The sequence below is a fragment of the Barbatula barbatula genome (assembly GCF_947034865.1).
Source record: "Barbatula barbatula genome assembly, chromosome: 20".
Lineage (NCBI taxonomy): Eukaryota > Metazoa > Chordata > Actinopteri > Cypriniformes > Nemacheilidae > Barbatula > Barbatula barbatula.
In genome coordinates this window covers 12,073,645-12,100,959 of record NC_136783.1, presented here as the reverse complement: position 1 = coordinate 12,100,959, position 27,315 = coordinate 12,073,645, and the positions used below count along the sequence as shown (strand labels likewise).

At 36.5% G+C, this 27,315-nt stretch overlaps 2 protein-coding genes across 4 annotated transcripts; one reads left to right on the top strand and one right to left on the bottom strand.

The window, feature by feature from the left end:
* The first annotated feature begins 18 nt into the window (after nucleotides 1–18).
* On the top strand, nucleotides 19–21,713 carry synpra (synaptoporin a). 3 transcript variants are annotated; one of them, XM_079483731.1, is made up of 7 exons: nucleotides 19–134; nucleotides 3,594–4,067; nucleotides 4,205–4,270; nucleotides 18,186–18,310; nucleotides 19,265–19,463; nucleotides 19,778–19,969; nucleotides 20,038–21,713. In XM_079483731.1, exons 2-7 carry the CDS (start codon nucleotides 4,050–4,052, stop codon nucleotides 20,302–20,304), a joined length of 867 nt encoding a protein of 288 aa, XP_079339857.1. In that variant the 5' UTR covers nucleotides 19–134; nucleotides 3,594–4,049; the 3' UTR covers nucleotides 20,305–21,713. The 3 variants fall into 3 exon arrangements, with proteins under 3 accessions (XP_079339857.1, XP_079339856.1, XP_079339858.1); XM_079483730.1 differs by having other exon boundaries at nucleotides 105–310; XM_079483732.1 differs by lacking the exons at nucleotides 19–134; nucleotides 3,594–4,067; nucleotides 4,205–4,270 and adding an exon at nucleotides 16,101–16,307 and having other exon boundaries at nucleotides 20,038–21,707.
* A 3,030-nt stretch (nucleotides 21,714–24,743) lies between these two features.
* On the bottom strand, nucleotides 24,744–27,197 carry thoc7 (THO complex 7). The gene is made up of 8 exons (XM_079482852.1): nucleotides 26,965–27,197; nucleotides 26,335–26,455; nucleotides 26,088–26,215; nucleotides 25,900–25,986; nucleotides 25,759–25,816; nucleotides 25,541–25,607; nucleotides 25,384–25,453; nucleotides 24,744–25,261 (listed from the first exon to the last, which is right to left on the bottom strand). The coding sequence occupies exons 1-8, from the start codon at nucleotides 26,981–26,983 to the stop codon at nucleotides 25,203–25,205; spliced, it is 609 nt and encodes a 202-aa protein (XP_079338978.1). The 5' UTR covers nucleotides 26,984–27,197; the 3' UTR covers nucleotides 24,744–25,202.
* Nucleotides 27,198–27,315: the final 118 nt, after the last annotated feature.

The window sequence follows — 27,315 nt, the reverse complement described above, 5'->3', positions numbered from 1 at the left end:
GCGCTCATTGGATTAGTTGCTTAGCAACAGGTTTACTAAGCGTGTTGTCATGGATTCAAATGTTCCGGATGCCCTCCAAAATGGTCTGCTGACCACTGATAACAGGGTGAGGGCGGACGTAACGCAAGAACTCGGTATGATTGTGTCACACCTCTCTGACATTTGCAATTGCTTAAATGTCATCTGCGCGATTGTTTGCAAATATCCTTTAGATATTCAATCACGATAGACGACGGGCATTGTGTAGATATACATACCGCATATTATATTAATTCATTTGGCAGACGCATTTAACCAAAGCGACTTACAGGTAGGAGAGCATATACACGTTTTGTCAACACTTTCTTGTGTTTTCACGACAAAATGTCTGCGTCTGTGCTCACTTTAGCCTCGCACTGCTCACGTTAATCCTGATTATTTCCACCAGATTAGTGGTGCAGGATAAAACATGGTGCATTTACCCCGCACAATTCCAATTCTCACTTTTTTGTCTTTACGTTCAAGCGTATTTTACTTTCCTTTGTCGTAAAAGCGTGCTAATTGGTTTGGCATCCTGGTGTGAAGATGGGTCTGAAATGAACATTGACAGTACATTTGCACCAGCAGCGTTTATATAGATGCTTGTCAAAAAAATCTGAAATTCAGAAGAGAAAGTGCTCATTCAAAAACAGCCACAGGCTTCCACGCTGCAGTTAAGACATCTCAAGCACTACAAAGTAGCCTAGTTCACTCTCAGTTTAAATGTACTGAAAGTCAAGACAATAAGTAGCTATCAAAAGTAAACAGAAGATTTATTTGCTCTGAGGAGACTTATAATTTATTTGTCCTCGCTTATTTTCCGTGCTTTGTTCCTTTGGGAATAGATTTTACGTTTTACCTCTTTTTTTCATATTTTTGAAAGAACTTGAAAAATACCTCTTTTCAATTAAGTTGTCTGAGAACAGAAAGGCCCTTTTTAAGTTCTATGATTCCCCTTTGTGATTTGTTTTTTGTTTATTCTTGTCTGTTTTTGTTCTGTTTTTACTGTTATTATCTGTATATTGTTTTAAGCAATAATAAAACATAAAAAATAACTATATATAATGTAGCTACTGTTTTAACAGCCGATAGGTAGCCTATACACTGAAAACGTTTTGCTGTAGTTATGCAGCTATTTGCCAGTAAGTTGCATTAGATTTATATTTATCTAATCTATTGGCAGTTTGTTCAAAGATAAATTCATATTAAACATTAACATGTCTTTATCGTTCCATTATCTTTAAATGATAAAATAACAGCCTCTTGCAAAGTATTCTGTGAACCAGAAATCCACATAAAACTTTCTCGGTCTTTTTTCAAATTTCGGTTCCCAGAATGCTTTGCTGTTATTTTTTCGTTTTTTTTCTGTAAAGATAAAGACTTGTTAATGTTTAATGATCATGTATCTTTGAACAAATGGTTTCCAGTAAATTACATAAATGTAAATCTACGAATTGTCCAGAGTTCCACACATCATATTTTCGGTTGAAAGTGCGTCATCTGGGATTCCGGGAAGTGCACTTCTTCTTTGGGGATTTTGAATGTGAACGAACTACACTATTTATACAAAATGGTAAAAGTACTTAAGTGCGCGATTTGGAACGTACCTTCAGTCTAAAGCCAGGCCCACTATTTTTATAATTCGAAATTCCCTTTCACTCGGTAATGGTAAAATGGTCGCAACTTCTAGTTCATGGGGACTTAAAAATGAAAATTCTGTCATCATTTACATACCATCTTGTCAATTAAAACCCTTGTGACTTACTTTTATCTGCATTGCACAAAAGAAGATATTTTGAAGAATGTTAGTAACCAAAAACCATTAGAACCCTCTTGTATAGACAACACACCAACACAAGTCAATGGGTATTGTTTTTTTTGTTTCCAACATTCTTCAAAATATTTTTTAGTGTTGTCCAAAATAAAGTCATAAAGGTGACTAGAGGGCGGGTAAATGATGAGAGATTTCTCCATTTTGGACACTTTTTTTTTTACTTTATTACTTTTCATGGCAAATAATCATTTAAATATATATATCTTATGCCAACATTTATTCTAACACGATCATACATTTTTTACAGTGTATTTGCATCTATACACAACCACAGCAATATATGAACTATTAAAACTACAGCAAAAGGTGAAAACCATCAGGTGCATTTCATCTGCATGCATACTGAACAAGTTTTACAGTGGAAGTTTTAAGCTTATTCAACATGGCAACTGCTGGCGCAACTGGAGGATGTGATCCAGCCATTTTGTAATTGTTCTGAAAGCTGTGCTCTGCCTTTCAGACTCTCAATGCAGGTTAAATGACTGTCTTGGCTGTCACTGCCATAAATCCTTGGCAAACACACAGCAGTGTGAAATAGAATGGTGTTGAACGTTCCCCAGGTCGCTCAATCAGGCATGTACATTCCCAGGGCTTGTGTCTGTTCTATTGTGCAGAGATCTCTCCAGATGCCAGTCAGGCTACATCGGGCCTCTTCCCAGTTACAGAAATTAGGACTGACGAGTAGCATGGTGCCACCACACATTCAGATTTCATTCTGCTGAACTTGAGGCTGTATGGCAGTGTAATAAAGTGGTATTGCATAACGCAATGTGCATGTCACTATAGAGGTGCTTCAAATGATTGCAATGTATGCTGTTGTTAGTAAATTAATGGTTGTCTTTAAGGCAGGTGCTTTTACCCGAATATGTAAAGTATATATGTGATCTGTTGGCATGTTCCCTGGGAATCCATTTAATGATCGTGGCATTACCGGCAGCATCATGTTCTACCAGCCAACCGAGCTACAGGAGCACTGAAATTAACATCAACATCTATTAAAAGTACAATTAGAGAAAATTGAATACTGCTGGAGATTACATCCATACTGAGCAGCCACATTCAAAAATAATGTTCAATTAAGTTTTTTTTGTTAGTAGCTTTCCTTTGTTGGTTTGTGTGACAACCATCCAACTGCCACCTTTTAGCGGCTACTAAAAACATCTCTAAATTGGTTTACATTGACATTAATGCATTTGGCAGACATTTATGCACTTGCATTACATTATATTATACATTTGTTTCTGAGTATGTGCAATCCCTCGAACCCATGATATTGATGTTGCTAGCGCCATGCTCTAACCACTGGGATACAGGAAAGTAAATTTGTTACATAATTAGCATAAATAGAAAGTCTTATTTGTAAAAACAATAAGAGTTGTAGATGATGGAATCATGTTCACTTTGAGTTACTTATTTTGGCAGATCCTTTTTAATTTGGGTATTTAGCAGATGTTTTTATTCAAAGTGACTTACAGGAAGACAATAAAGCGATTGCCAAAAGAACCTAATATAATCAAATTAAATTATTTGTCAAACTTAGTAAGAAATATATGCATGCTTAATTTGAAAATTTGCCTGTAAGAATACTGAACATGTTTGTTTACTGTTCACCTTTGACATATAGGCCTATATTAAATTGAATAATTATATTTTGTCTAACACACACAATTTTGTGTGTGAGTGATATGCAGGGTTGTTATTCCGATATACCAAAGCAGCCTTCCCTCTGTTTGTCCTGCAGGTGCTCTCTGCTGTCTTAGCCAAAGAGAGTCACGGGGTGTGATGAGTGCGGACACCTGGCTGTGTGATGTGGTCAGTGATGCAGCCCCCATGAAAAGATTGTTTTTGCTATAAGACAAAATAGACCCTTCCTTCCAAATCAAAACAATTAAAGTGCCAAAAAGAAAATTGCAATTAGGTTCAATATCATGCGAAACTGTCTCCATGGAGCTCCAGAGCGTCTCTTATTTCCGACAATTCTCGGCTCTTTTCGTTCGAATTAGCGATTGATGCCGAAGGCTAACCGCTGCCTCAATAGTGAAGGGACGATTTATTACGAAGTCGCTCGGCACTTTCCGTATGGAGGGGCGATCACAGCCGATCCCGCACTCTTGCGTGCCCGAGACAGTGGCACATCACTCATCCAGCGTTGTTTTGGTCTTGACCTACTCTACTTACCAGCGCATGTCGCTCAAAAATGGAAACTGCTAACCAGGTAAGAATTAGTTCTCATTGTGCAATTAACAATATCAAACCGCACTGACGAGAGATGTTGTCCATTTACAGGCTGTTGCAAAACAGTCAAACTCTAATAAATGGCGTTCTTGATCACATTTATTTATATATTTATAGATCGTGTCACTCGGGACATTTCAAGTGCTTAAATTACCGTTGGGATTTATCCGTCTTTTGGAATGGGTAAGTGTGCGCAAAGCACGAGTTTTACAGTTCTCTGTCTCTCTTTCTTTACTTCTCTCATTTGTCTCAATAAACTTGGTCCAGTGTGAGAATGTGATCTTTATAGCCTAATCTCTCGTGCGTTTTGAATAATTGTATGTGTCTCAGTCATAGCCTATTATACTCTTTGCGCATTTATATACGTTAAAGCAATTAGTGCGTATTTAAGATTTGGTTAAGTGTGTCATTTTTATTAAACGTTCTAATGATGCATCAGAAGTAAATGTCATTTTAGATGCAGATTTTATGATCGCGCAAAATGTATGGACCCAGGAGCTCGTTTACATAATGCACCAGTGACTTTCGGATTTTGATCTTACTGACTTTTTACTGTTATACACAAGCAGCTGTGTATATACGTAAATTATAATTAGGCTATTAAATTACTGACGCCTGAGCTATGTAGTTAACTGCACATGGTGTATTTGATACAAGACCATTGTAGTAAGATGATTTCCTCCCCATTGTCCCCTGCTGTAAAGGAGTGTGGTTTGGGTTAAAATGATTCTGTTTAAAAAAATTGGGAAATAAACACATAACTATTGTAACTGTACAGTTGGTCCGATAATTGTTCTTCACACTACTTACATTGCTGCAGTGGAAACAATGCAATGGAAGATAAGAAGTGTGCGAGTCTATGGAACACCCTTTTCTGTATAGGGATCATTGAAACCTGTGAAGTAGCAACAGACTTTGTCAGTAAGAGACCTGTGTAATGGTGACAAAGACTCAATAATTATGATGTTTAAAGAAAAAATGTGAATGATGTGAATTTACCCCCTCAATGATGAAACTAATTCAATGTCTAGCTAAACAGTTAAGAGTTTATGGAGCGTTTGTGTTTGACTTCTACTTGATGTCACAGTAGCACTCTGACATAATCTAGTTGATGAGTCGCAGGACAAAAACATGTCCTGCTTCTGTCTAACGTGGTGGTCTGTAAATCTTTTCTGTCCTGAGGCTTTACAGCTACATCTTGTTAAAGCAATAAGCCCTGCGAAGCAGTGGGTTACAGTGCATTTTATAACAGCTAAGGGTGTTGTGGCACGACGCAAAGCAGAACGCCTAAACCCCCTAGCTGTTATAAAATGCACTGTAACCAACTGTTTCGCAGGGGTTATTGCTTTTATAAAACTGTTATTCAATAAAACGATTATCCCATATGTATAGATTCTTCATAAAATAAAGTAAATAAAATGTTATTTAGACTATGTAGTGCGGTCACCCGTTATAAATCGGGGTATTTTATAACAGCTTACAACTCAGTTCTGGTCCTTGATTGGGATTGGCTGAGCAGGCTGTTTTATAAATTGTAATATTGAGTAGATTTCAAGTGAAGCATATTGATTGACTGTTTGTATTCTTTCTGCTATCAAATAGTAAATAACCGTACATTCAGTCACTCTTTTTTACACCGAAAGATTCCCAGAGAGCAAAGCATTCAGGAAACCATTTTTCATATAAAATGATGTCATTGACACATGTAAAGACATTTGTGGAGAGTACTTGAAATCGTTCAAGTTGTTGCACTGTACTTAACTGTACTGTACAGCATGAGTCACCAACTATTAAGTTAAAACAAGCTGCTTGACTCCCCAATGTCAAGATTCATATGTTCTGTACAGATTGGCTTTCAGATAAAATGTTTACATTTCATGTATATGATTGAAAATAGAATAAAACTGAGTAGAGGTTTGGTGGGATAATTGCATAAACAGTGGATGTTTTTTTAAAAGTAGTAATAATTTTCACTGCCAAGTAAAACCATTGTTTCCCAGAAGACATCTGTGTCTTATAAAAAAACGAAATGCACAAAGTCAAAAGGTCAAGTGCTCTTCGAGACCCCTTTTCCATTTTCAGAATCTATAAGCCAGTGAAAAATAAGCGACTCCAAACAACAAGCACAAATTGCTCTAATCTATGCAAATGTGGAGCAGGCGTAAATGGCAAAGCCATTTTGGATTATTATTGCAATTGAATGCTGAGGAATAGGAGGAAAGCCATGCATCTTCTCCTGAGGAAATTTATCTCCCAGCTCTCCATTTGAAGAGTCCTCTGCAAAAACGAGAAGCTTATCACCGGAGAAACATGCAGTCTTAATCACTTTCGGTCACACAGAGGCTTTTCTCTCTCCCTCTATCTCTCTCTGTAGGTCTTTGGCTTGTCTCTGCCCCTGTAGTTTCCTCTCTGCCAAATTACACATTTTGTTTCTTTGATTCTTGTACAGCCCTTCTCTTGTTTCTGTGTTTGTTAAGTCTCCATTTCTCTCTTTTCCTCCCTCTTCTTCTCTTAAGATCCGTTAAGAGAACGGTAATAATTAGCCAATTATTGGGCTCTTGAAATTAAATGACACAATGAGACCAGTGGCCTTGAATTAAATATGCAAAATGTACCATTATGCATTTGAGCGCCTTATAGCTTTATATGTATCTATACACAAATATATAAATGTATGTAATATATATAAAAAAACATAATCCACACATCTTTCCTATGATGTGATATAGCAAAAATGAAAAATGAAGATGTATTATAAATATCAGTAAAATAATATATTATTAAAAGCTTTTTTTTAAATGTTTGCTGTCACACCACAGGACCCATGCTTATAGGACACGTCAACTACCCATTTATAAAACATTAATGTAGTGTTTTGCACTACATCTAAAGGTCGTTTTTAGTCTTAGAAACCTTGAGAAAGATAATTCACATCACCTCTGACCCCTTCTCACTAAGCGTGTTAAACCATGTTCTGATGGGATGATATGAATTAAAATGTTGAGTGAATTAAACTGAGGTCATACAAGCTGATTTAGGACACACAGAGTAAAGGTTGGTTGAAATATAATTTTACAGAGGACAGTCTGACTGACTGTATAGGCAGATGTGTTTTGGCTGCCTGTGCGCAGATGTGCAGAAATTCCTCTGTGAAGGGTTGGCTGTCTCTTCATATTTTTCCAATGTGATGCTTGTGCACACGGTTTCATGACCCATCTTTTTGTCCCGCGAATAATTGACAACACAGTCAAGACGGGAGAGCCAAACTAAATTACATCACATTACAACACTATCTTCCGACTTACTGTCCGGTGAAATACAAAGAATCATGAATCAAAAAGAGTATATTTACACCAAATAATTTGGATTAATGTATACATTTTAAAATCAAGAATCTGTTATTTTTACCTTAACATTAGTTGATGATTGCTACTAGTTTTTTGTGTCGGTTGTTGCACTGTGTTTGAACTCTTTAGATGATTTTATGTGCCAAAACAAGCAAAAGCCTGCAGTTTTAACACATATGCCCCAACCTACATATAAACACACACACAAGTACACATGCTCAAATATACAGTCGAATCGCATCTCGATCGGGTGGCCGAGTCTGACTAACCGCTGTGACAGTCACCTCAGGGCAAAGGGAGGGGCTTCAGAAAGTCATGTGACCATGTAGCCATGGAAACTCCATAGGGAGAAAGCAACTGAAGAAAAGAAGGGGAGGACAGTGTTTTAAAAATAAAATGATATCTTATGCCTACTTATGACCAGTGAAGCATACAAAGGCTGCCCGAATGCACACTGGCTGTTGTAGGCCTGAATGCCTTGTACAGAAAGATAATGAACTTGGAGACTATTCAAGGATGATTGCCGTCTTCATTTTGCATAGATTTTCTTATAAAACAGTACTTTAGTTTGAAAGAACAACTAGGAGTAGCCTTCAGAAAGCCACAGACTGGTCGCTATATAGCTGGACACCGATTTTTCAAAACGGACTTAAAGTGATAGTTCACCCAAAAATCTAAATGATGTCATCCTTTACTCACCCATTTCAAACTTTTATGACTTTCTTTCTTCTGCAGAACAGCACTGGCCCCCATTTGCTTCTATTGTATGGACACAAAACCAATGCAAGTGAGTGGGGACCAGTTTACAACATTCCACAAAATATCTTCTTCTGTGTTCTGCAGAAGAAAGTCATAAAGGTTTGAAATGACAAGAGGATGAGTAAATAATGACAGATTTTCCAAACTATCACTGTTGTTACCACAGTCTGATGGGTAAGGAGAAATTAGATTGCAAGCAGTGACTTATTCTTTCATGCACGTAAAGAACGCAATATATTTTTACCCTCCCCTCATACTGGGAATAATTTAAATGAAGCTTTGGATTAATACAGGGGATGGGGGATGGAAAGGGCACGACACATTTATTAGTTCTGCCTGTGTACTTGCATTTGATAGCATTTCGTTACCTTCCAGACACACTTCCAGAATGGGAGCGATTTTGAAGTGTTCTAAACAGACTGAAAGCGGAGAGGTTAATATATGCATAACGCTTGAGGGTCCTCAGTAGCGAACATGTATTGTGGGTGTTCGCTCATAGCCAGATGTTGAGTGGATGCCCTGATGTGACGCAGGTGCATTATGATCTGTGTGCTCATCTGAGAAAACTAAAAGGGTCATTTTAAAGAGTACACAAAGCAAGTTAATGTTACTTCTCCTGTCATGCAGTCTTCTGCCAATAGCAACTTTAGTTAAGTTTCAGAGAGATGGCAAGTGAGAGAGTGAAGGGATTCAAACAAAAATAAAAAAATGATTACATAATTTAATCACCCTCATGTTGTTCTAAATCTTGATGACTTTCTCTCTTGTGCAGAACACAAAAGAAGACATTTCAAAGATTTTTCAATGTTGCAGACCAAACAACATTGGACTTCGTTGAATTCCATTGTATGAACACAAAACCAACAAGACATTTCTCAAAATGTTTTGTGTTCCACAAAAGAAAACAGTATTTGAATGACATGAGGTAGAATAAATGTTGACAGAATTTAGATTTTTGGGTGAACTATCCCTTTAAGGGCTCTAACGGCCTGCAGGTAGAAACTGTTCTTCAATCTGCTGATTGTGAAATTGAATGTTTCCAACACTTGTAGTACAAAAATGAACTTTAGCAAAATCACTTTGTCCAGGGTTGTTCTGTGATTTTCATTACTTTATACACTAGATTCATCCGTTACTTTTTACCCTGCAGTTTCCTTAATTTATTTGATTCTGTTTGCTCCCCCTCGCTCTGAATCAAGCTGTGTGAGTGTGAATGTGACTCAGTGACTCTGTTTGGGTGTGTTGGTGTAATCTTCTCCTCTCTGCGATTTTCATTCTTGCCCTGCAGAACACAGCTGAGAAAAATGATAAACAAGCCGCGGCATCATAACACTCACCCGCTCGTAGCCACACCAGTGTGTGTGTGTGTGTCTGTATGTGTGTGTGTGTGTGTGTGTGAGCGAGAGAGACAGAGTGTGTGTGTAAGAATAGGGGGCTTGAGAAGAGAACGCAGCTGTATTGGGTGTGTGGAGAGGGGGTTCGTCTCCAAAGCTTCTCGCCATGCTTGAAGCAAGCAAAGTAATTGGGGTTGTGTGTGTTTGTTTGGGCAAGCGTGTGGCTATTCATGTGAAAGAGTGTATCTAGTGCAGTGATGTACGCTGTTTACTTTGAGCTCCACTGGTTTGCACTGTTATGCAAAACACCCAAAATAAGCTAAATTACAATGGAACACGTGTTTTTACTGGGGTGAGATAGATGAGCAAGACGATGTGGCTTAAATATGAACAGTTTGAAGCATTATTGTAGTGACACACCAACTTGAATGTTTTGGTCATGTTGGACTTAATCTGACCTGTATAAAGGCATACAAACAAATGGTTATGATACTGTTGCTATTGTAGAAATGTAGTGAGTATTATTGTGATTGTTATAAATTTTCAACATATCAGCCTGGTAATCTGCCCCATGTAAAAAAGCTATACTGAAATGTGAATATATATTTTCCAAAAGTACTTTTGCTTTCTTTATATATATCTTCAAATAAATATTTGTAATAACATAAATTATTTAAATGAATAACAATACAAAATTCCCCTATATGTGGGGGGTGTTTGTGTGTGTTGAATTTTTCTTTATGTCATAAATAGTGTTTTAGTGTTAGTGCTAAACAAACAAACTAAATGGCGACTTAACAAAAAAACTATTATTTGCTAAAAGATAAATTAACCCAATTACTTATTGACTTTCAATAAATGTATCAAATATTAATAAATAAATAACTTGTCAATTTAACTCCGGATTCAACTTATTAACAAATAAAAATAAATATAAAAACATAGATGAAAATAAAGCATAAATGCATACATTCATATAAATAATTTAAACAATCCTTGCGAAATGATTGCCGCACAGTAATTGTTTTACCTTGGTTTTCATAATATTCATAATGTATTTCTTTCACACACTTTATGCTCATCATAGTGCTGCCACTGGATGGCACATCATATTTAATTTCCGCAGTAAGTTAATTCATCAACTTACATAACCATTATAGTAGTACCCATTAATATACAGTCCATTCCAAACTGGCAAACTGTACACAATGACAGTACTCATGTTGGTCTGTCATGCAACATGTTTCCTAGATTATGATATTATGATTAGGTGTGTTACAGTATGTTAGCTTTTTGTTATGATGGTACTATTACCTGTTTATTATTATAAACCTGTTCAGAAAATATTAGTTTACTGTGGAAATGATTCCCTTGAAATCTAACATTATATTCATTTAATTTTAAATAGAACATGCGGCGTGTGTGTCACTGTTGGATGTTCAATAAATATTATGTCCCCTAATTGAAACAGTGGAGGGCAGCAGAGAGATTCATTTGAGCTGAGGTCCTCTCCTGAGCTGAAAGAAAATACATTATCAGTATAACACTGGTCTTAGAGACCCACAGCGGTTGATTCCCCCAAAATACACAAAAGTACCACAAAGTAATTATGAAAGAACATTGTGATATCAGAAAATGTACCACACAAAACGTGACCCTAATGTTGAATTCAATTTAGGGTAAATTGGTACCCCTTTAAATCCCAAATATTTGCCACTTCATGAGGTGGCCATAGTTTTAGTAAGTGAGAAATGCAATGATCATGTACACCATGCCTTAACCACAAATTGCCTATTGCTTGCACCACAATGAGGACAGATATGTGATCCCATTAGACCTTTAAATCGGGACTGATTGTGCAATTTTTCTCTGAGCAGTCCATAGCCTCTAGTGTTAGCTGGAAGCAGAGGATGGTTTCAAATCATCACTCCTTGGGTTATAGAAATATTCACCTGTCTCAAAACACACCTCAGCATTTCTAGACTAGAGTCTTGTCCGTACATCTAATTTAAATGTACCGTTTTAAACCAGAAAGACACAGAGCCGTAGCCTGTTGCAGTGACCCCCATAGGACTGCGGTCAATGTAGTACGCCCCATTCAAAATGGGTTAGACGTTCTCTGATGTCCATCAATGTGATGTCAATGCGAGTTCACTTCTGCTGTGCTCTCATCTGCTTTGGTCTACAGATTCACATAAATGAGAAAATGGATTCCCAGAGTCTCTAAGGCTAAGACCACTGGGTTTAAATAAATAGCTTCATCTGTAACTCAATACAGGAGAAATTCATTTCAAGCAAGGTTCGACTGGACTGTTCCTGTATCTGATGCATTCAACTGTGATATATGAGTGCTGCATTTTCTGAGGTTTTCAAAAGCACTAAGCACCTTTTCTTTACATTTTACCGCAGTGCTTCCAGTGTATAGAATAGAGAATCACTGTTTAACATCCACTACTTGTGGACGTGTGAGGTATAAAATGAAACCGTAATTTGAATTTACTGACACTGTTACTCTGAGCACTTTCCCCCTCATTTCTACCAACATTGTAAAAAACTGTATTCGTAAATTTTACGGAATTTTGCATATTTTTATAATGCATTAAAAATGTCATATTACAAAAATAGATAACAAATGTAGGCTACACATTAAGTGTATGAAAACATTTAAATTTAATTACAAATAAATGTTATTTTACCATTTTTATAAGGGTAGATTTAGCCACAAGATACAAAAATCTATTTAATTTTAACAGAAATTCTAACAAATTAAGTCAACAAAAACTCTACAATAGATAATGAATATTTGTATTGTAACTTTTGCATAGTCCATTATGAACAAAGATAAGCACAGAACTGATATTTTTAATTCATGCACGCACTTTTGCACACTTTTTTTTTATTTTAAGTTTTTTTCTAAATTTCATATTTATTGTTTATGTTTTATTCTGTGAATTAATAATACTTTTTCTCCCAAATAAAAATATTGTTTCTATTTGCAGAAAGTGAAAATTCGAGAACAAAGTGAAAATGACAAGGATGCTCAGATTTATTCAGACCTCAGATACTGCAAAGAAAACAAGTTCATTTTTAAGCAAAAAAAGCAATTTGTACGCGTTTTTAGGAACAATGATTTATGATGTGATAACCTCGAGTTTTTATCAGTTTTCATGTGTCTTGGCATGCTGACAGTCTTTCACATTACCGTTGGATGACTTTGTCACTCCTGAGGTTGGATACAGCAGGAATTCTACATGAAAATGAGGTTATATTCATATGTGTGCAACATTTATGACAATAACTGCATAGTATAGCTGCCACAGTACATTTTTATGAAGAAAACAGTGGCACTGGTCTTACCAGGAGATAAATAGAATGTCTTGAGCCAGTGTGACAAATGAGAATCTATACAGTTAATGCCACATCAAAATATTTCTCACACATAAAGTCAGGTGTTTGTAATGACAAGAAAGTGTGAGTAAAAGAGGGAGAATTCATTAAGTGCAGTCTGTTAATGGCATACAGCACTGTACTGAACTCTTATGTGCCTGATGGCTAATAAAACAACACTACAGTACAGCTCTGTCATATATCTGTATCTCACATCAAAGAGCTAGCAGGTGCTTTTTAGTGACTAACAGTACACTTTTATTTAACTTACAACAGCAATGACTATGTATCCAAAGTAGAATGAAGTCTCCAGGATGAATTTCATTACTGTATCTCAGCAGTATTATGTCAATGATATGAATTATCATGTTAAGCGTTTATCTTGTTGTTTTTTGAGAATGTGTGAGGATGTCTGTTATTTTGCATATAAGTTGAGGCACTGTATGATGTTGTTTAGCAGCCCTGGATCTTTTTCAACTCATGTTTTGTTGAACGATAGACACATCAGTCGAAAATGCGGGAGCAGTTCTCTGGTTTGGTGTCTTTGAGATGCGCATTACTTTGGGAGGTGCATTTAATAGCATTACATTTTGCTCAGACAACCATCTGATCTGAGATTTGTTATCCTCTCGTGTGTATTTTCTATAACAAAGCTTTAATAACAACATACAAACATTACTAATGGTGACATTAAAGAAATATACTACCAAAAAGATTATATATAGACATTGCATTAAGGACAAGAACGTCCATTAATCTCCACATCTCCATATATTTCGTTGGAATCGGGACTATTATCCTCCCACGTCCTGCACAAGTTCCTCAAAAGGTTTTAGAACCTCAATAATAATACCTTATCACTCTTAAACGTACTTTTAACGTTCTTCTGTTTCTTTAAAGGGATAATTCAGCCCAAAATATAAATGATGTCATCATTTACTCCCCCTCTTGTGGTATTTAACCTGTATGACTCACTTTCTTCTGCGAAACACAAAAGAAGAAAATTGGTAACCTATTCTATTGAATGGACACAAAATCAATGCAAGTGAATGGGTGCTGAAGAGTAAATGATGAATGTGAGTAAATGATGATCATATTTGGGTGAACTATCACTTTAAACTTTTTTATTTTCTAAATCAAGTGAGGTCTTCTCTTGAGCCTGGGATTTTTACACTCTGGTAACGTGACACAGTTTCTGTCTGACACAGTTTAAAGTTGTCTCATCGCTCTGTTGGACAGTGCAGGTGGGAATATTCTTGTAGGGAAAGACGAGCAGGCCTTTCCTCATTACCCACTCAACAGGTGATATCCACATATGGGTCTCCATCCTTCCCACTCACTCTTGAGCCGTCGTACAACACCTGTTGTCCCATGGGTTTTTCCAACCTGTCCGTTAGATTCGTCTGAAGCCGAGTGTGCTTCCACTGTTGTCAGACCTGCTTTCATTTGATTGTGTCAACACAGATTGCCTTCCTGGGTATCTATGGTGAATGAATAAATGAAGTCTGTGGTCATAATACAAACTTTTTGGACTGGATGTAGAGAGTCTAATGACAGAATTAGTTTAGTTTTAATTAAATAAATAATCTATTCAAAATGATCCCTGATCTTTTGATATAAAATATCATTGAAAACAGGAATACTCATTTAGAAGTCTTTTTTCTGTAGTGTCAGCAAAACAGTGCAACATTTATTTTACAGGTCAAGCATTCCTTGTTTAGATTATGCAAGGAGTAAAAATCTTTTCTATGTGTGAAATGCAGCACCAATAATGATTTGTTGAGATTTTCTCAAATGAACATCATGTGGCCTTAAATCGTATTTTCATAGAGACCAGACATAAGCTACATTGTTAAGCGTCGTAGCCTTCCATGTTTCTCAGGCTGATATTTGAGCAAGCTTTTTGTGGTAGGCCCCGTGAAAGCATTATTGTTTTACCATAATGACAGGCCAACGCTGTCTTATAATGGCAAGACTGACATTTCCAAATCTGAAATAGGCTCTACATGACATTAACAATTCATTCTGTCTCTCCATGTCACCTCATGATACCTTCATATCATAGACAAAATTATACTACTGCAGTATAAATATTAAGCAGATACATTTTCGTCGTTTTTTTTAAATAACTGTAAACTGAGTAACAAATATAATTGTGCATTATGTTGTGACAAAAAATACTTGTCATCCATTTTAAATCACCATATTAAGAAAACTTTATTAACACCATATCGAATATGACATGCTTTCTTTAGTAAAATGTTTGTTTGTAAATAAATACAATAATAAGTTGGCAAAATCATATTGTTGTTTAGCATTTAAGCAAGATAAGATCATGAGAATCATTTTAGTAATTCTAACCCTTCATTTTGTTACAGTAGAGTAGTGGTGCTCAAACTTTTCAGATCAACTACCACCTTTAATAAAATTAGTTGTATATGTATATATAAATATTATATATATATATATATATATATATATATATATATATAAACATTACAATTAATAGTAGAGAAGTGAATCTTTACCTTTACACCTTATCCTCCAATTCTAATGTATTATTTATAATACAAACCATTTTTTCAAAATAAAGAACATGTTTTCAAATTAATCAGCAGTAATAGTGAACACACATTTTTTTTAAAGGGTATCCATTTACTTTGTGGGGACTTCCAGAAAGACTACAAACTGTCTGCTCCCGCTGTATCTTTGAGCTGCATGTTGGATGAGTGATAGTCCCCCTCCAAAAAAAATACTGACAATACTGTAACAATAATGATTAAGGGTTTTCCTAACTTAATGGGGTTTCTTACAAAAGGACCCAAGCATTTACTCTCCCTCATGCTGTTCAAACCTATATGACTCTCTGTCCTTTGTAAAGCACAAATGAAGATATTTGGAGAAATTTCGAGTAAACTATCCCTTCGATGTAGCAATTGAAAAAATATCAAGGGTTTCATTGTCCAACAGGGAGGTTTAAACCAATGTGATTGTTTTCAATACCTGTAAAAGACTAAAGATGATACCACACAGGTTTTAAGATGTCTGTATGATACCTGACGGACACATTCTTCCTGCATTTTTGTACCCTGTGGGATTACAAAATATTGTTTGACACGTGACATCACTCTGAAGTGATTTTTAGTTCCTGTAGGAAGTCTCTGTATGTGCTCGGAGCGCAGGGTTATGCAAAGAGACCTGCACAGAAGCACCAGCCCTCTCCTATCTCACTCTCCTGAGCTTACAGTTCCTTTTTCACCATCCTGTCGAGAAGCTAGACTACTGAGCACAGGCTGCTTTTCTGAGGAGCTTCTAAATGACCTCAAGACTATCACTTGTGTTCTGAAGCTGGACATCTCTTGCTTTTAAATGTGTATGGTCATTTTTGCACCGGTAAGTCCTAGTTTTAGAATCTCTATATATCTAATAAAAGCCATCAGGTGGTATTGACAGTAGCTGTTGAACAGTTTGACTTACACTTTCAATAATATTTTGTGGCAGACGTTTTAAGATGTAAGATTTTGTGCTTTGTCTTTAATAGAGAACATGCTTTCTGTCTCAGTCTTTCGTGCAGATTTTAACGGATGTTACGGTGCCACTCCATATCTCTCATCAGTTATTTTTCCTTTTGTGATACTGAGCTGCCACTTCTTCAGATTTTCTTTGCTGTCAGCTGATAAATATAACAGCTGATGTGTCTGAAATCTGAGATTGTCACCCTCATGTTTAAATTGTTTTCTAATCAGTTATAAAAATGATGTCAGTTTTATATCCAAAAGGGCTGAATTCACAAAGCGATTTTGGACAATGATAGCACATCTGTACAGCAAAAGATAATGACGTTCATGCTAAAACAGAAGCATGTACCACTCCTTCATGATCGTATTCGTGTGCCAGAGACCTTTTAGCTGCTAGCACTGTTCTCCTACCATACTGAATCATTTGTGAATCTGAATGAGTGAGATTTCTATTTTTGTTAGCTTATTAATGAATCATTACTCGAGATCAATGAATATATCTGTGTAAAAAGGGGATTTGGCTTCCGGTGTATCTTGCAAAGTACTTTAGCACAAGATAATCTGATTCCCTAGACCTACACAGACCGATGCCTCCGTGAGCTGTTTGAGGTTTGGGAAAGTGAATTTAAAAGCAAGATATTTTGTAGTGGAATAGAGTGCTAGAGAGTGATAAATCATCTTTATGTTACCATGGTGATATTTTGGTTATTAACCATTGCAGGTATCTTTGGTTTGAAATGCTAACCTGTGTCCAAAATGCTGCATGCTCTACCATACCATTAACATTTGTAGGATTCATAAATTTGACTAAAAAAACACAAAGAAATTGGCTCACTTGTTGCTTTACCACAAAACACCTGGTTAGGCCAGTTTACATTTTATTTATGCATTGACAGATCCTTTTATTCAAAGCGAAAAATAGTGCATCCAAAGTACACTTTTTAATTGGTATGTGTTATCTGGGATCGAACCCACAACTTTTGCATTACATAATACTCTATAAATTGAGCTATAGGAACACCTAAATAGTCTTCTACCAGATATGCCTTTAAGGTTTAAGTTCACTAATGTTCCGAGGCCTTGCACATGCGAATATGGCAACTAAGCAAAGGTGCGCACTACTGATGAGTGAAACAGGCCTTATGTGTTGAATCTGGATGTGTTCAGAAGTCTAATTTTGTGAAAATGTGTCTTATGACACAGTAGCAGTAACATGTTTCAGACTGATACACTGACAAACAGTTTACAATAAGAGCAAAAGACTATTAAAAATCTAGATTTAGAATTTATTTTAAACACAATATGCCAAATTCAGCATAACAGAATATACATGCTCTATTTTATATCGACACTGTAGCCTATATAATTCTAAAATGAATTGCAATTATTCTTTGTGAGTAATTCCTCCATCTTTTACATTTCTGTTCCGAGAGGTCACGCTGTGACATTTGGATCTTCTATTGGTCTCACGCACTCACGTGACGCGAATTCGCAGGTCAGAGTTCACCAAACTTGAACTCTGCTACACCGCGAAATATCTTCAAACGGCCTTGCATTTCCGGTCTGTCGCATTCACATGCGTATGATGGAAGTCAATAGAGCGAAAAGTCAAGTGTGACCGCAGTTTAAGACTGCCATACTACAGTATATAATCTATGTGACAAACCTTTGCTTTTTTAAATGATATCAATATTGTAATACAATTATACAATCATTATGATGAATAAAAACATATTTGCTGTATTTCTCTCAGCTTTTTGCCATCTTTGCATTTGCAACATGTGGAGGTTACTCTGGGCAACTGAGGGTTAGTGTGGACTGTGTCAACAAGACAGACAGCAACCTCAGTATCGGCATCACCTTTGCCTACCCGTTCAGGTAAGTCTGTTTAAATTGTCCCATATGTATCCATTGCACAGTTACATGACATCATACATAATCAATTTAAAGTAAAGCCAATGGAGTATTAGTTTAAACCAGGACTATCATTCTCAGATTAAATTGATTACGAATCATTATATTATATTCAAATGTATTCGTTTTGACAGACAGAATGTCTTTGGAGTCCTGAAACATAATGTCCTTTGAGTTGCAGTAACAGGCTGTTTTGATGGCTTCATGCCCTGAAAGGTCAAGCACACACACAAGATGTCCACACTTGTGTGATGCTTTGAAGTAGCCCTCAGGTCTCCGGCCTTATTCACTAGAGATGAGCTTCAAGTATGTAGTTATCAAAGGAGGACAAGGTAGAAATAGATGTAACTGTATGACAGGAACCTAATATGTTGCAGTTATATTTGATGAAATGTCATTTGACGGCAGCATACAATAGAGCGTAGTGGTTTGGCTGTGTTTTGTGCTGTCTCTTATTACAGCTGTGAGCCACCTCTGCTATTTGTGGTATTAAATGTCAAAGAAATCTATTTTCTACTATTGTTTTAATTTGAATTTATTAATCAAATATAACAAATTAAATTATAATATATTAATTTGTTTTTTATTCTTTTTATTTACTTATGATTTGACCTATTGAACATTTATTTTTATAGTATTTTGATCATTTGATAGGATTTCATATAGTATTATATATATGGTTTTTGGACTTGATAGTCCATCATCCCTGTATATCATTGAAAAGAGAATACTTCTGTACTCCACTTAAAAAAGAAGGTCATGACAGTTTGGAATGATAGGTGTGTGAGTAAATGATGAAATATATTTTTTGTGTGAACTATCCCTTTAATCTCAGTTTGAAAGTTTGAAGCTCATAGTAGAATACCTGAAACTGCAAACTATATAAAAGGTATGACATTTCTGCAATTCATGTAACAGGTTGAACTGGGTGGAATTTGACGTTCCGACGTGTGAGGGCAGGAGACAAGAGCGGCTTTATCTGATCGGAGACTTCTCCTCCTCAGCTGAGTTCTTTGTCACCATCGCTGTCTTTGCCTTCCTCTACTCGCTTCTGGCCACTGTGGTCTACATCTTTTTCCAGAACAAGTATCGTGAGAACAACCGTGGACCTCTCATTGTGAGCCCCTGTGTTATTTGAAAAACCCAATATATATTCACATTTATACTGTTCCCTATTCCCCATTGGGAAGGCTGATAAAAAACAAGCTACTTGTAATAAAACACCCAAATTATAGTAGTTATAAGAGATAATCATTTCAATCATCATACTTTCAGCATATACAAATAATGCATTCAGTTTGTCTTTAAGTGTACATGTCAAGTGTGCACTTTTTATATGCCAGTTTTGTGGTTATATTATTTGACCAAAAATACCTTTTTACACATCTACACTGCCCAAACCAAAAAACACTCTCATCTCTTGCTCCACAGGACTTCATTGTGACAGTGGTGTTTTCATTCATGTGGCTAGTGAGCTCATCTGCCTGGGCCAAAGGTCTGTCAGATGTGAAGGCAGCGACGGATCCAGATGAGGTGGTCCTGCTCATGTCGGCTTGTAAGGTGCAGGCCAACAAGTGCAGCTCAGTGTATGGACCTAGGTGGTCTGGCCTGAATACGTCTGTGGTAAGATAAGATTGAAGTTGTATTTATGTAGCTGCTCTTTCATTTACAACTTGTTCATTATTTCACAGGTATTCGGCTATCTGAACTTCGTGCTGTGGGCTGGAAATATCTGGTTTGTATTTAAAGAGACAGGGTGGCACAAGGGAGCCACCGCACGGTATCCTGTTTCATCCTCAGAAAAACGAGCCACTGCCTTCAACCAACAGGTCAACAGGCAGGGAACCTTTGATCAGCCTGGAGGTGCCTTTACAGGAACAGGGGACTTTGCACAATCAGAGTATAGGCAGGTGGGAAATTATGCTACGAGTGGTCCCATCTCCTACACAAGTCAGTAACCCCCTCAGCCACAGATGTGTAATAACCCCCATACAGTGAAATCTGAGGGCAAAGTTTAACACAGGGCACAAGGTAAAGAGAGAAGATTCATTTAATAGACATATTTATTTCAGATTAAACAAAACGGAGCTTATTGCTTGTCCAGAATAGTGTTTTCAAAGGGATAGTTTACCCAAAAATAAAATATTCTGATTCTGCTATCATGTGTTATTTCAAACCTGTGTAACTTTATTTGTTCTGCAGAACACAAAAGAAAAAGAAACATTTTGAAGAATGATGGTAACTGATCAACGGCGGTACCCATTGACACAAGACCAATGGGTACCACTGTTCGGATACCAATATTCTTCAAAATAGCTGAGTAAATAATGACAGAACTTTCATTTTGGGATAAACCATCAAGAATGATGAGTTATTTACATGTGCATTGTATGATTTCTGTCCAAGTGGTGTTGACAGCTGAAAACCAGTGTTTACTGAACAAAGTTAAATGTGAAACAATGCAAGTTAGGGTGTCTTCACACTAAAGTTTTCTTTCACATGTTTCTATAGATGTTACGAGATATTTTCTGATAACGGTTTGTCAGTTTCTGAATTTCTATCCCCGGGTTAATGTGACGCCAGTGGTTGTATTTGTACTATTGTGTTATAAGACAATCTGTGGTCCACGTTTATATGATGCTGATGTTTAAACTGATAAACTGCATGAAGTTGTGCGATATTAATGCATGTATAATTGAATTGCTCTAATTCTTAACATGTTGTTGTTCTGTGACCTGAATAATGACCACAAGGTGATTTCAATGCAAGACATTAGTCTCGTACAGTACAAACACTATGAACATGATTTTCCTGCTCTCTTGTGCATTCTTCCTCTTTTGTTTGTTTTCTCAGTGCATGAGACTCTGTTGACCATGAATGACCAATGAAAACAACGTGTTTATATTCTTCTTCAGACTGTTGTTGCATTTCAATGTGAACGGGTTTTTGTCTTAATATATTTGCATTTTCAGTCAGTGGGTGTGAATGCTTTAATGCCTTTTGTGCAATGGCAATAAAATATTGTGCATTCCTCTAGACTAAACCTGACCTGGCTTCTTCATAATCAATGATTACGTGTATTTAAATTTAGACAGACAAGCAGACTTTTATTCTCTTTTATTTACAGTATATGTATGTAAAGCACTGATATTTGCACAGTCTAAATATAGGGAAATGTTTGTAATGTAACTAAATATCACAATGCACACAAGAAATACCTTCTATTCCAGAAGACGTGCACGGTATGAACATTCAGACAACAGTCCACTTTTTTAGTGTCTGTAAGATTTCGATCACAAAAACAACTTGTCTTGAATTCCTGCTGACCACAATCATCTGTCCACAATAAATCAGCTGTTTGAATAACAATATGCTTTTATACTGTGGAATTCAATGACGTTCTGACTGTCATTATAGGTAATACACTTAGTAATTGGTTTAGTATATCAGACATATACAAGATATGTCTAGATTCCCTCTATATTCCAGCACTATCCAGAAAACCTTGCTTACAGAAGTTATGTAATGTTTTTGCTCTAGTTTACACTGGGCCGTGTCCCATGTGATTTATGGAGTTTCATGCTGAAAGCTCCATTATGGACAGCAAGCAAAACCTGTTAGCACTTCTCTAAATCCATGTATTTTGTTATATAAGCACACAAATTGAAAATAATCATCACGTACACCATAATATTTTTACATGTTTTTAAATTTAAGTCCACAATAGACGCTGTATAAAGTACATAGATATATATTACGGTAGAGGAGCTGCAGATGTAGTTTTATGGACATGTTTGACAATACTTTATACAATACTAATATATCATACATACAAACTGTACATAGACACACTTATAAATTAAATGTCACTTGTTCTGATATTTTGTACGTTTTATATGGCCCAAGTGTATCAAATATTTTTAAGACCCACTGTACGGTTTTCAAAAGCTTCAAGTCAAAATGTATTTTTGTTTTAGTGAAGACATGAACCACTAAAGATGGTTGCAAAAATGCCAAGCTCAGAAATGCGAATTATTCGTGGATACACATAGTCTGTCAATGCTCTGGATCATCACATGATAGTGTAATGTGATGAGTTCATCAGACTGTTAGTGAACAAGTATTTCCAGAAGCAGGCGATTCTGACCTAGTCCTGATCTAATGTTCCTGTGTTACAGCACATTGGTTTGACTTCTTTTCATGTACACCTGAGTTCTGTTACCATAGCGATAGAAAGATATGTCACGGCATGTTAGAGCCGCTTTTAGAGAGAGGAGCTATGTCTTTCATTTATGGAGAATGGGCTCTATGCATGCGTGACTTCCACGTTTTACAGGAAGAACTCTTGGCAGTTTCCGGTGGGGAGACTTCTTAAAGCAGAAAGAAATGGAAATATTTGAAAATAGTTACATTTAGCAGATGCTGTACATCTAAAAGTTCTTAGTTCAAAAACAGGTGCAAGATAGATCAAAAACTGTAACTCTTTCTTTTGGTGTTTCAGCATGCAAATTTGAATATGGCTTTTAAGATATTTACCCTGTGTTGGAAAGAAGTCCACAAGCTAAAAAATGAAACACCATGTAGGTAGTGCATGGTTAGGAAAGTATAGGAAACATTTTCCAGTTTCAACGGTGATAACAAATCTGATAAACAATTTTGTAGTTGCTTATGCATTAAAAAACGAATGAAAAGTGAATACTTGAGAGACAAATGAAAACAGCTATTGTTCTGGCTTTTGTTGATATTAGTAACTTGGTATTAGCACCTATTGTATTTTTGCTCCTGTATGACATATCGCTTTATTGCTCCCTAAACGCTCTCTGTAAGTCGCTTTAGATAAAAGAGCCTGCTTAATGACTTAATGTAAATTATTTTTTAATTGAAGTTGACATGTTACTTGTGTTACAGTGGAATTACCACAAAGCTCAAGGTATTTTCAATCAATTTTAATTGACTGTTTAAAAAAAGCTTTTATTGGGTCCTTAAGAAAATACAGAAAATAAATCGCCATGCAGTGTGTCCATCAAGATGATATAATGGCCTCTGTTTAGGTGAAATCCATGACAATGCTGGCACATTGTGAAATGGGCATAAAAATCAGTTTTTCTGCCTTGTGACATTTCTGTGTCTGTCTGGCCCTGAACAACATTGAGCAAAGGCATCCGTGATGACAATGGTGTCAAGTATGCAGGGAAAGTTTTGTTTACACAGAGAAACAAAGTTCTCCATCTTTATGTATTCATTCGGAGTTCTGAGTCATCTGGCACTCGTCTGTCTTCCTGAGAGCTGATCTTGATTTACTGTAGGAATTCAGCTGCCGTAGACATTTTAACTCAGGGACCCATTTAGAAGTCGTTTAGCTGACTGCTGGGACTCCAATGGATTATGTATGTGATATGGCGGAACACTTACGCATATGCATTCAGAACAGCATTATCCCTTACAGATATGATGCACGTTGGAAATGTTTGTTGAATAAACCAGAAGGTGGAGATTTGTTTTGCTCACTCAAGATTATAAAACATGCAAGTATTGTTTTCCTGGTTGATAAAAGTCATTCCACACTATAAAATGAGAATTCAGTAGGCTTCAGGCACCACCCGGTTCTGTAGATTCATCCTCTACAACATAAGGAAAATTAGACCTTTCCTATCAGAGCACTCTACGCAAGTCCTAGTCCAGGCTCTTGTCTTGTCCAAACTAGATTATTGCAATGCGCTTCTGGCTGGACTTCCTGCTTGCACAATCAAACCTCTCCAGATGATCCAGAATGCGGCGGCAAGAGTGGTCTTCAATGAACCGAAGAGAGCGCATGTAACTCCGCTCTTCATCAGGTTACACTGGCTCCCTGTTGCCGCCCGCATAAAGTTCAAAGCTATGCTTCTCGCCCACAAGACCACCACCGGGTCTGCACCATCGTATCTCCACTCGCTATTGCAGACCTATGCTCTTGCCCGATCCCTGCGGTCTGCAAATGAACAACGACTAGTGGTACCATCCCAAAAAGGAAAAAAGTATATCTCCCGTATCTTCTCTGGATCTGTTCCACATTGGTGTAATGATCTACCTGCTGCTACAAGATCAGCAGACTCTGTTGCCATCTTTATAAAACACATAAAAACGCATCTCTTCTGTCAACATGTCGCGGATTGATTTTAACATAATTATTTACCCTTTCTTCTTATTTAAAAAAAAAAATACTAACCTCACTATTTTTAGCTTTGTATACCGTGCTAGGCTTTAATGGACTAGTTTTGATGCACTTATGTATTTTGTTGCCTATGTTGTTATTATTGCTTCCAATGTTTCCTCATCTGTAAGTCGCTTTGGATAAAAGCGTCTGCTAAATGACTAAATGTAAATAACGTAATTATCTTTATTTAACTAAGGGTTAGTCCTGGCTTAAGCTAAACCCTGTGTCTGAAACCAGGCCATAGTGATTTATTCTGTTAAATTTGCATCCTTACATTTTTTGTTGTCATCAACATTTACAAAGTAGACCGGACCCTTAGGTTATTTAGGAAATAGGTAGGGTCATATAACGGAGGAAGGTAGATCTCTGCTTCAGTCACATCGAGAGTAACCTTTATGACAGCGGCGACATCTGCTGGCTGAGAGTGTGTATGTCATGCGGTTTACATTTGCATTTAAGAAATTAAACCATACAAACAATTAAAAGGAAAAACATATCAGGTAGCATTGATAACATGTTTAATTCAGTTATGCCATTTGTAAAACTGTACAAGATAAATCAACATTAAAATAACTAATTAAACTAATGACCAAAAGAAAATGAACGCTGTAAGCTTTTACAAAGCACATCTTCCCAAAAACTAAAGTAGAAAAATCCAAATGCTTAGTCTCCATTTTCCATTGGGCTGTCTTGGGCATCATCACTTTCCATCTTCTCATCATCTAGAGAAATGTACACATACAAGTTTAGATATAGCATAAAGACATGCGTTTATAAGGGTTATGACATTTGTTATAAGATATTAAGCTATCTAGAAAACATTAGTGTTTGTCTTTTGACTTACTTTCCAAAGTTTGCTGAAGTTCCTGAATTGTGGTGAGAAGAACATGGAACTGTTTCTTACGAAGTTCCAACTGAAAATAGAGAAGAGGAAAATAATATTTAGGTTTGTGACAAGCTAAATTTAAAGATGATTTTTAAAAAGGTTAAAAAATATTTACCTTGTCCTCCACATTCTCTTTGATTTTTGAAAGTTGTTGAAGCTCTTTGTCCAAAGCCTCAAGCTGTCTAAAAACAGAAAAAGATCATACAAAAGATGGTGAGCTTCGCCATGTATCCTTTCTATAAGAAGTTGGCATTCGTCGTTTTAGATATTTCAGACACCAGATGGTATTCAAGCTTGATAAATAAACCCGTTTTGTTTCTTTAGAAAACTTACTTTAAGGTCTCATGTCGGTCTGGATGATGCTTGATAACCCTGGCCAAAGCATCATACTCTACAAAAAACAAAGTTAATTATATAGACTCGTGAATTTTTTGATAAAGACAGGAAAAAGACTGCATCCAAAGGTCGCCTTACCTTGCCTATTTTTTCGTATCCTTTTTGCTCTCAGGATTTCTTTTTTGCATTCTGCAATTTTTTCATGGGCTGAGGTTAAACTTTTCTCTAAATTGGAAGAAACATATTTTAGTATATTGCAATGTTTTGCGAACAACCATTTAAATGGTCATGAGAATACTTTGACACAGCGTTAAAAACAACCATACCTATATCTCCATAGATTTCTTCATAATTGTCCATTTCTTTCAGGTTCATGTTGTACACAAGTAACGTCTTTCCCATGGAGAATTCACACTGAGCCAAAGATCCCAACATTCTTTGATACTGTGCTAACCTGCAGGAACAGATTATAGAGTGATCTCAATGCACTGCTACGAATATGGGTCCTGAAGCCTAATGAATTGGTCCAAAATATTCAACACAAACACTCAGGGTCATTTAGTGTTATATTACCCTTCCTCTGGTGTCAAGTTAGATTGACACCATTTGGTGAAGCTCTTCATGAGCACATTGATGCGTCTATCATCTCCAGCTCCATCTCCATCAATGAGAAGACGCTTGCGAATAACCTCATCTATGAAAAATACATAACAGAGAATACTACAGTGCACATTAAAAAATAATTTACGTTTTTAGGCTAAGAGACTTTATTCAAATTTCTATTAAAATAATTGAATCGGAGCCGGTCAAATATATATAGTCATATAACAAAGACCTCAATTTAATGTAAGGTTTATAAATTGTCAGTATGGGAAGCATTTGTAAACAGATACTGAACATTCACACCAACTTTCCTAATCACACTTCTCAAATGTAATTACACGTGGTCTCAATTAACGATATACTGTTGTACAGAAATAGGGCATTTTAAACTAGCAGCCTAGATTTTATGCTTACAGAATATAGCCTAGCATAGCACATGGCTAACTAGCTAATGTCCCTGCATTCGTTCTGTTTCACCCCTTAAAATGTAAACCAACACACATGAAGTCAGGAACCTATGTTGTAAATCACACGATCGATGCCATATTACAAACAAACCTATATATGCGCAAGAAATCAGCTGAACAAAAAAACCCTTACCATCTGTAATGCTACCCATTTGTCCACTACACTATGAACTCTTCGAAAAAACTTTATTGACAAGCGCGCTCTGACAAGTGTTGTCGGCGCTCCGCCTCTGTTGCGAAGCAAATGACCCGAGCATGCAGCACGTATCGCATCATATCAAAAAACGAAATAATTTTCTCTTATTACTACATTGCTAAAGTTGTCTTTAAGTTGCTGCGTGTTCTCAGTTTCGCGTCACTGTGTGCAGTTTGACAGTGCGCTAATGTTGAAGTGAAGCGCAGTTGGAGACTGTGTCTCAAAACCTAGTGAGCTGCCTAACTAGATAGCATATCACGACAAACTAATCGTAGGGAATTTTCAAAT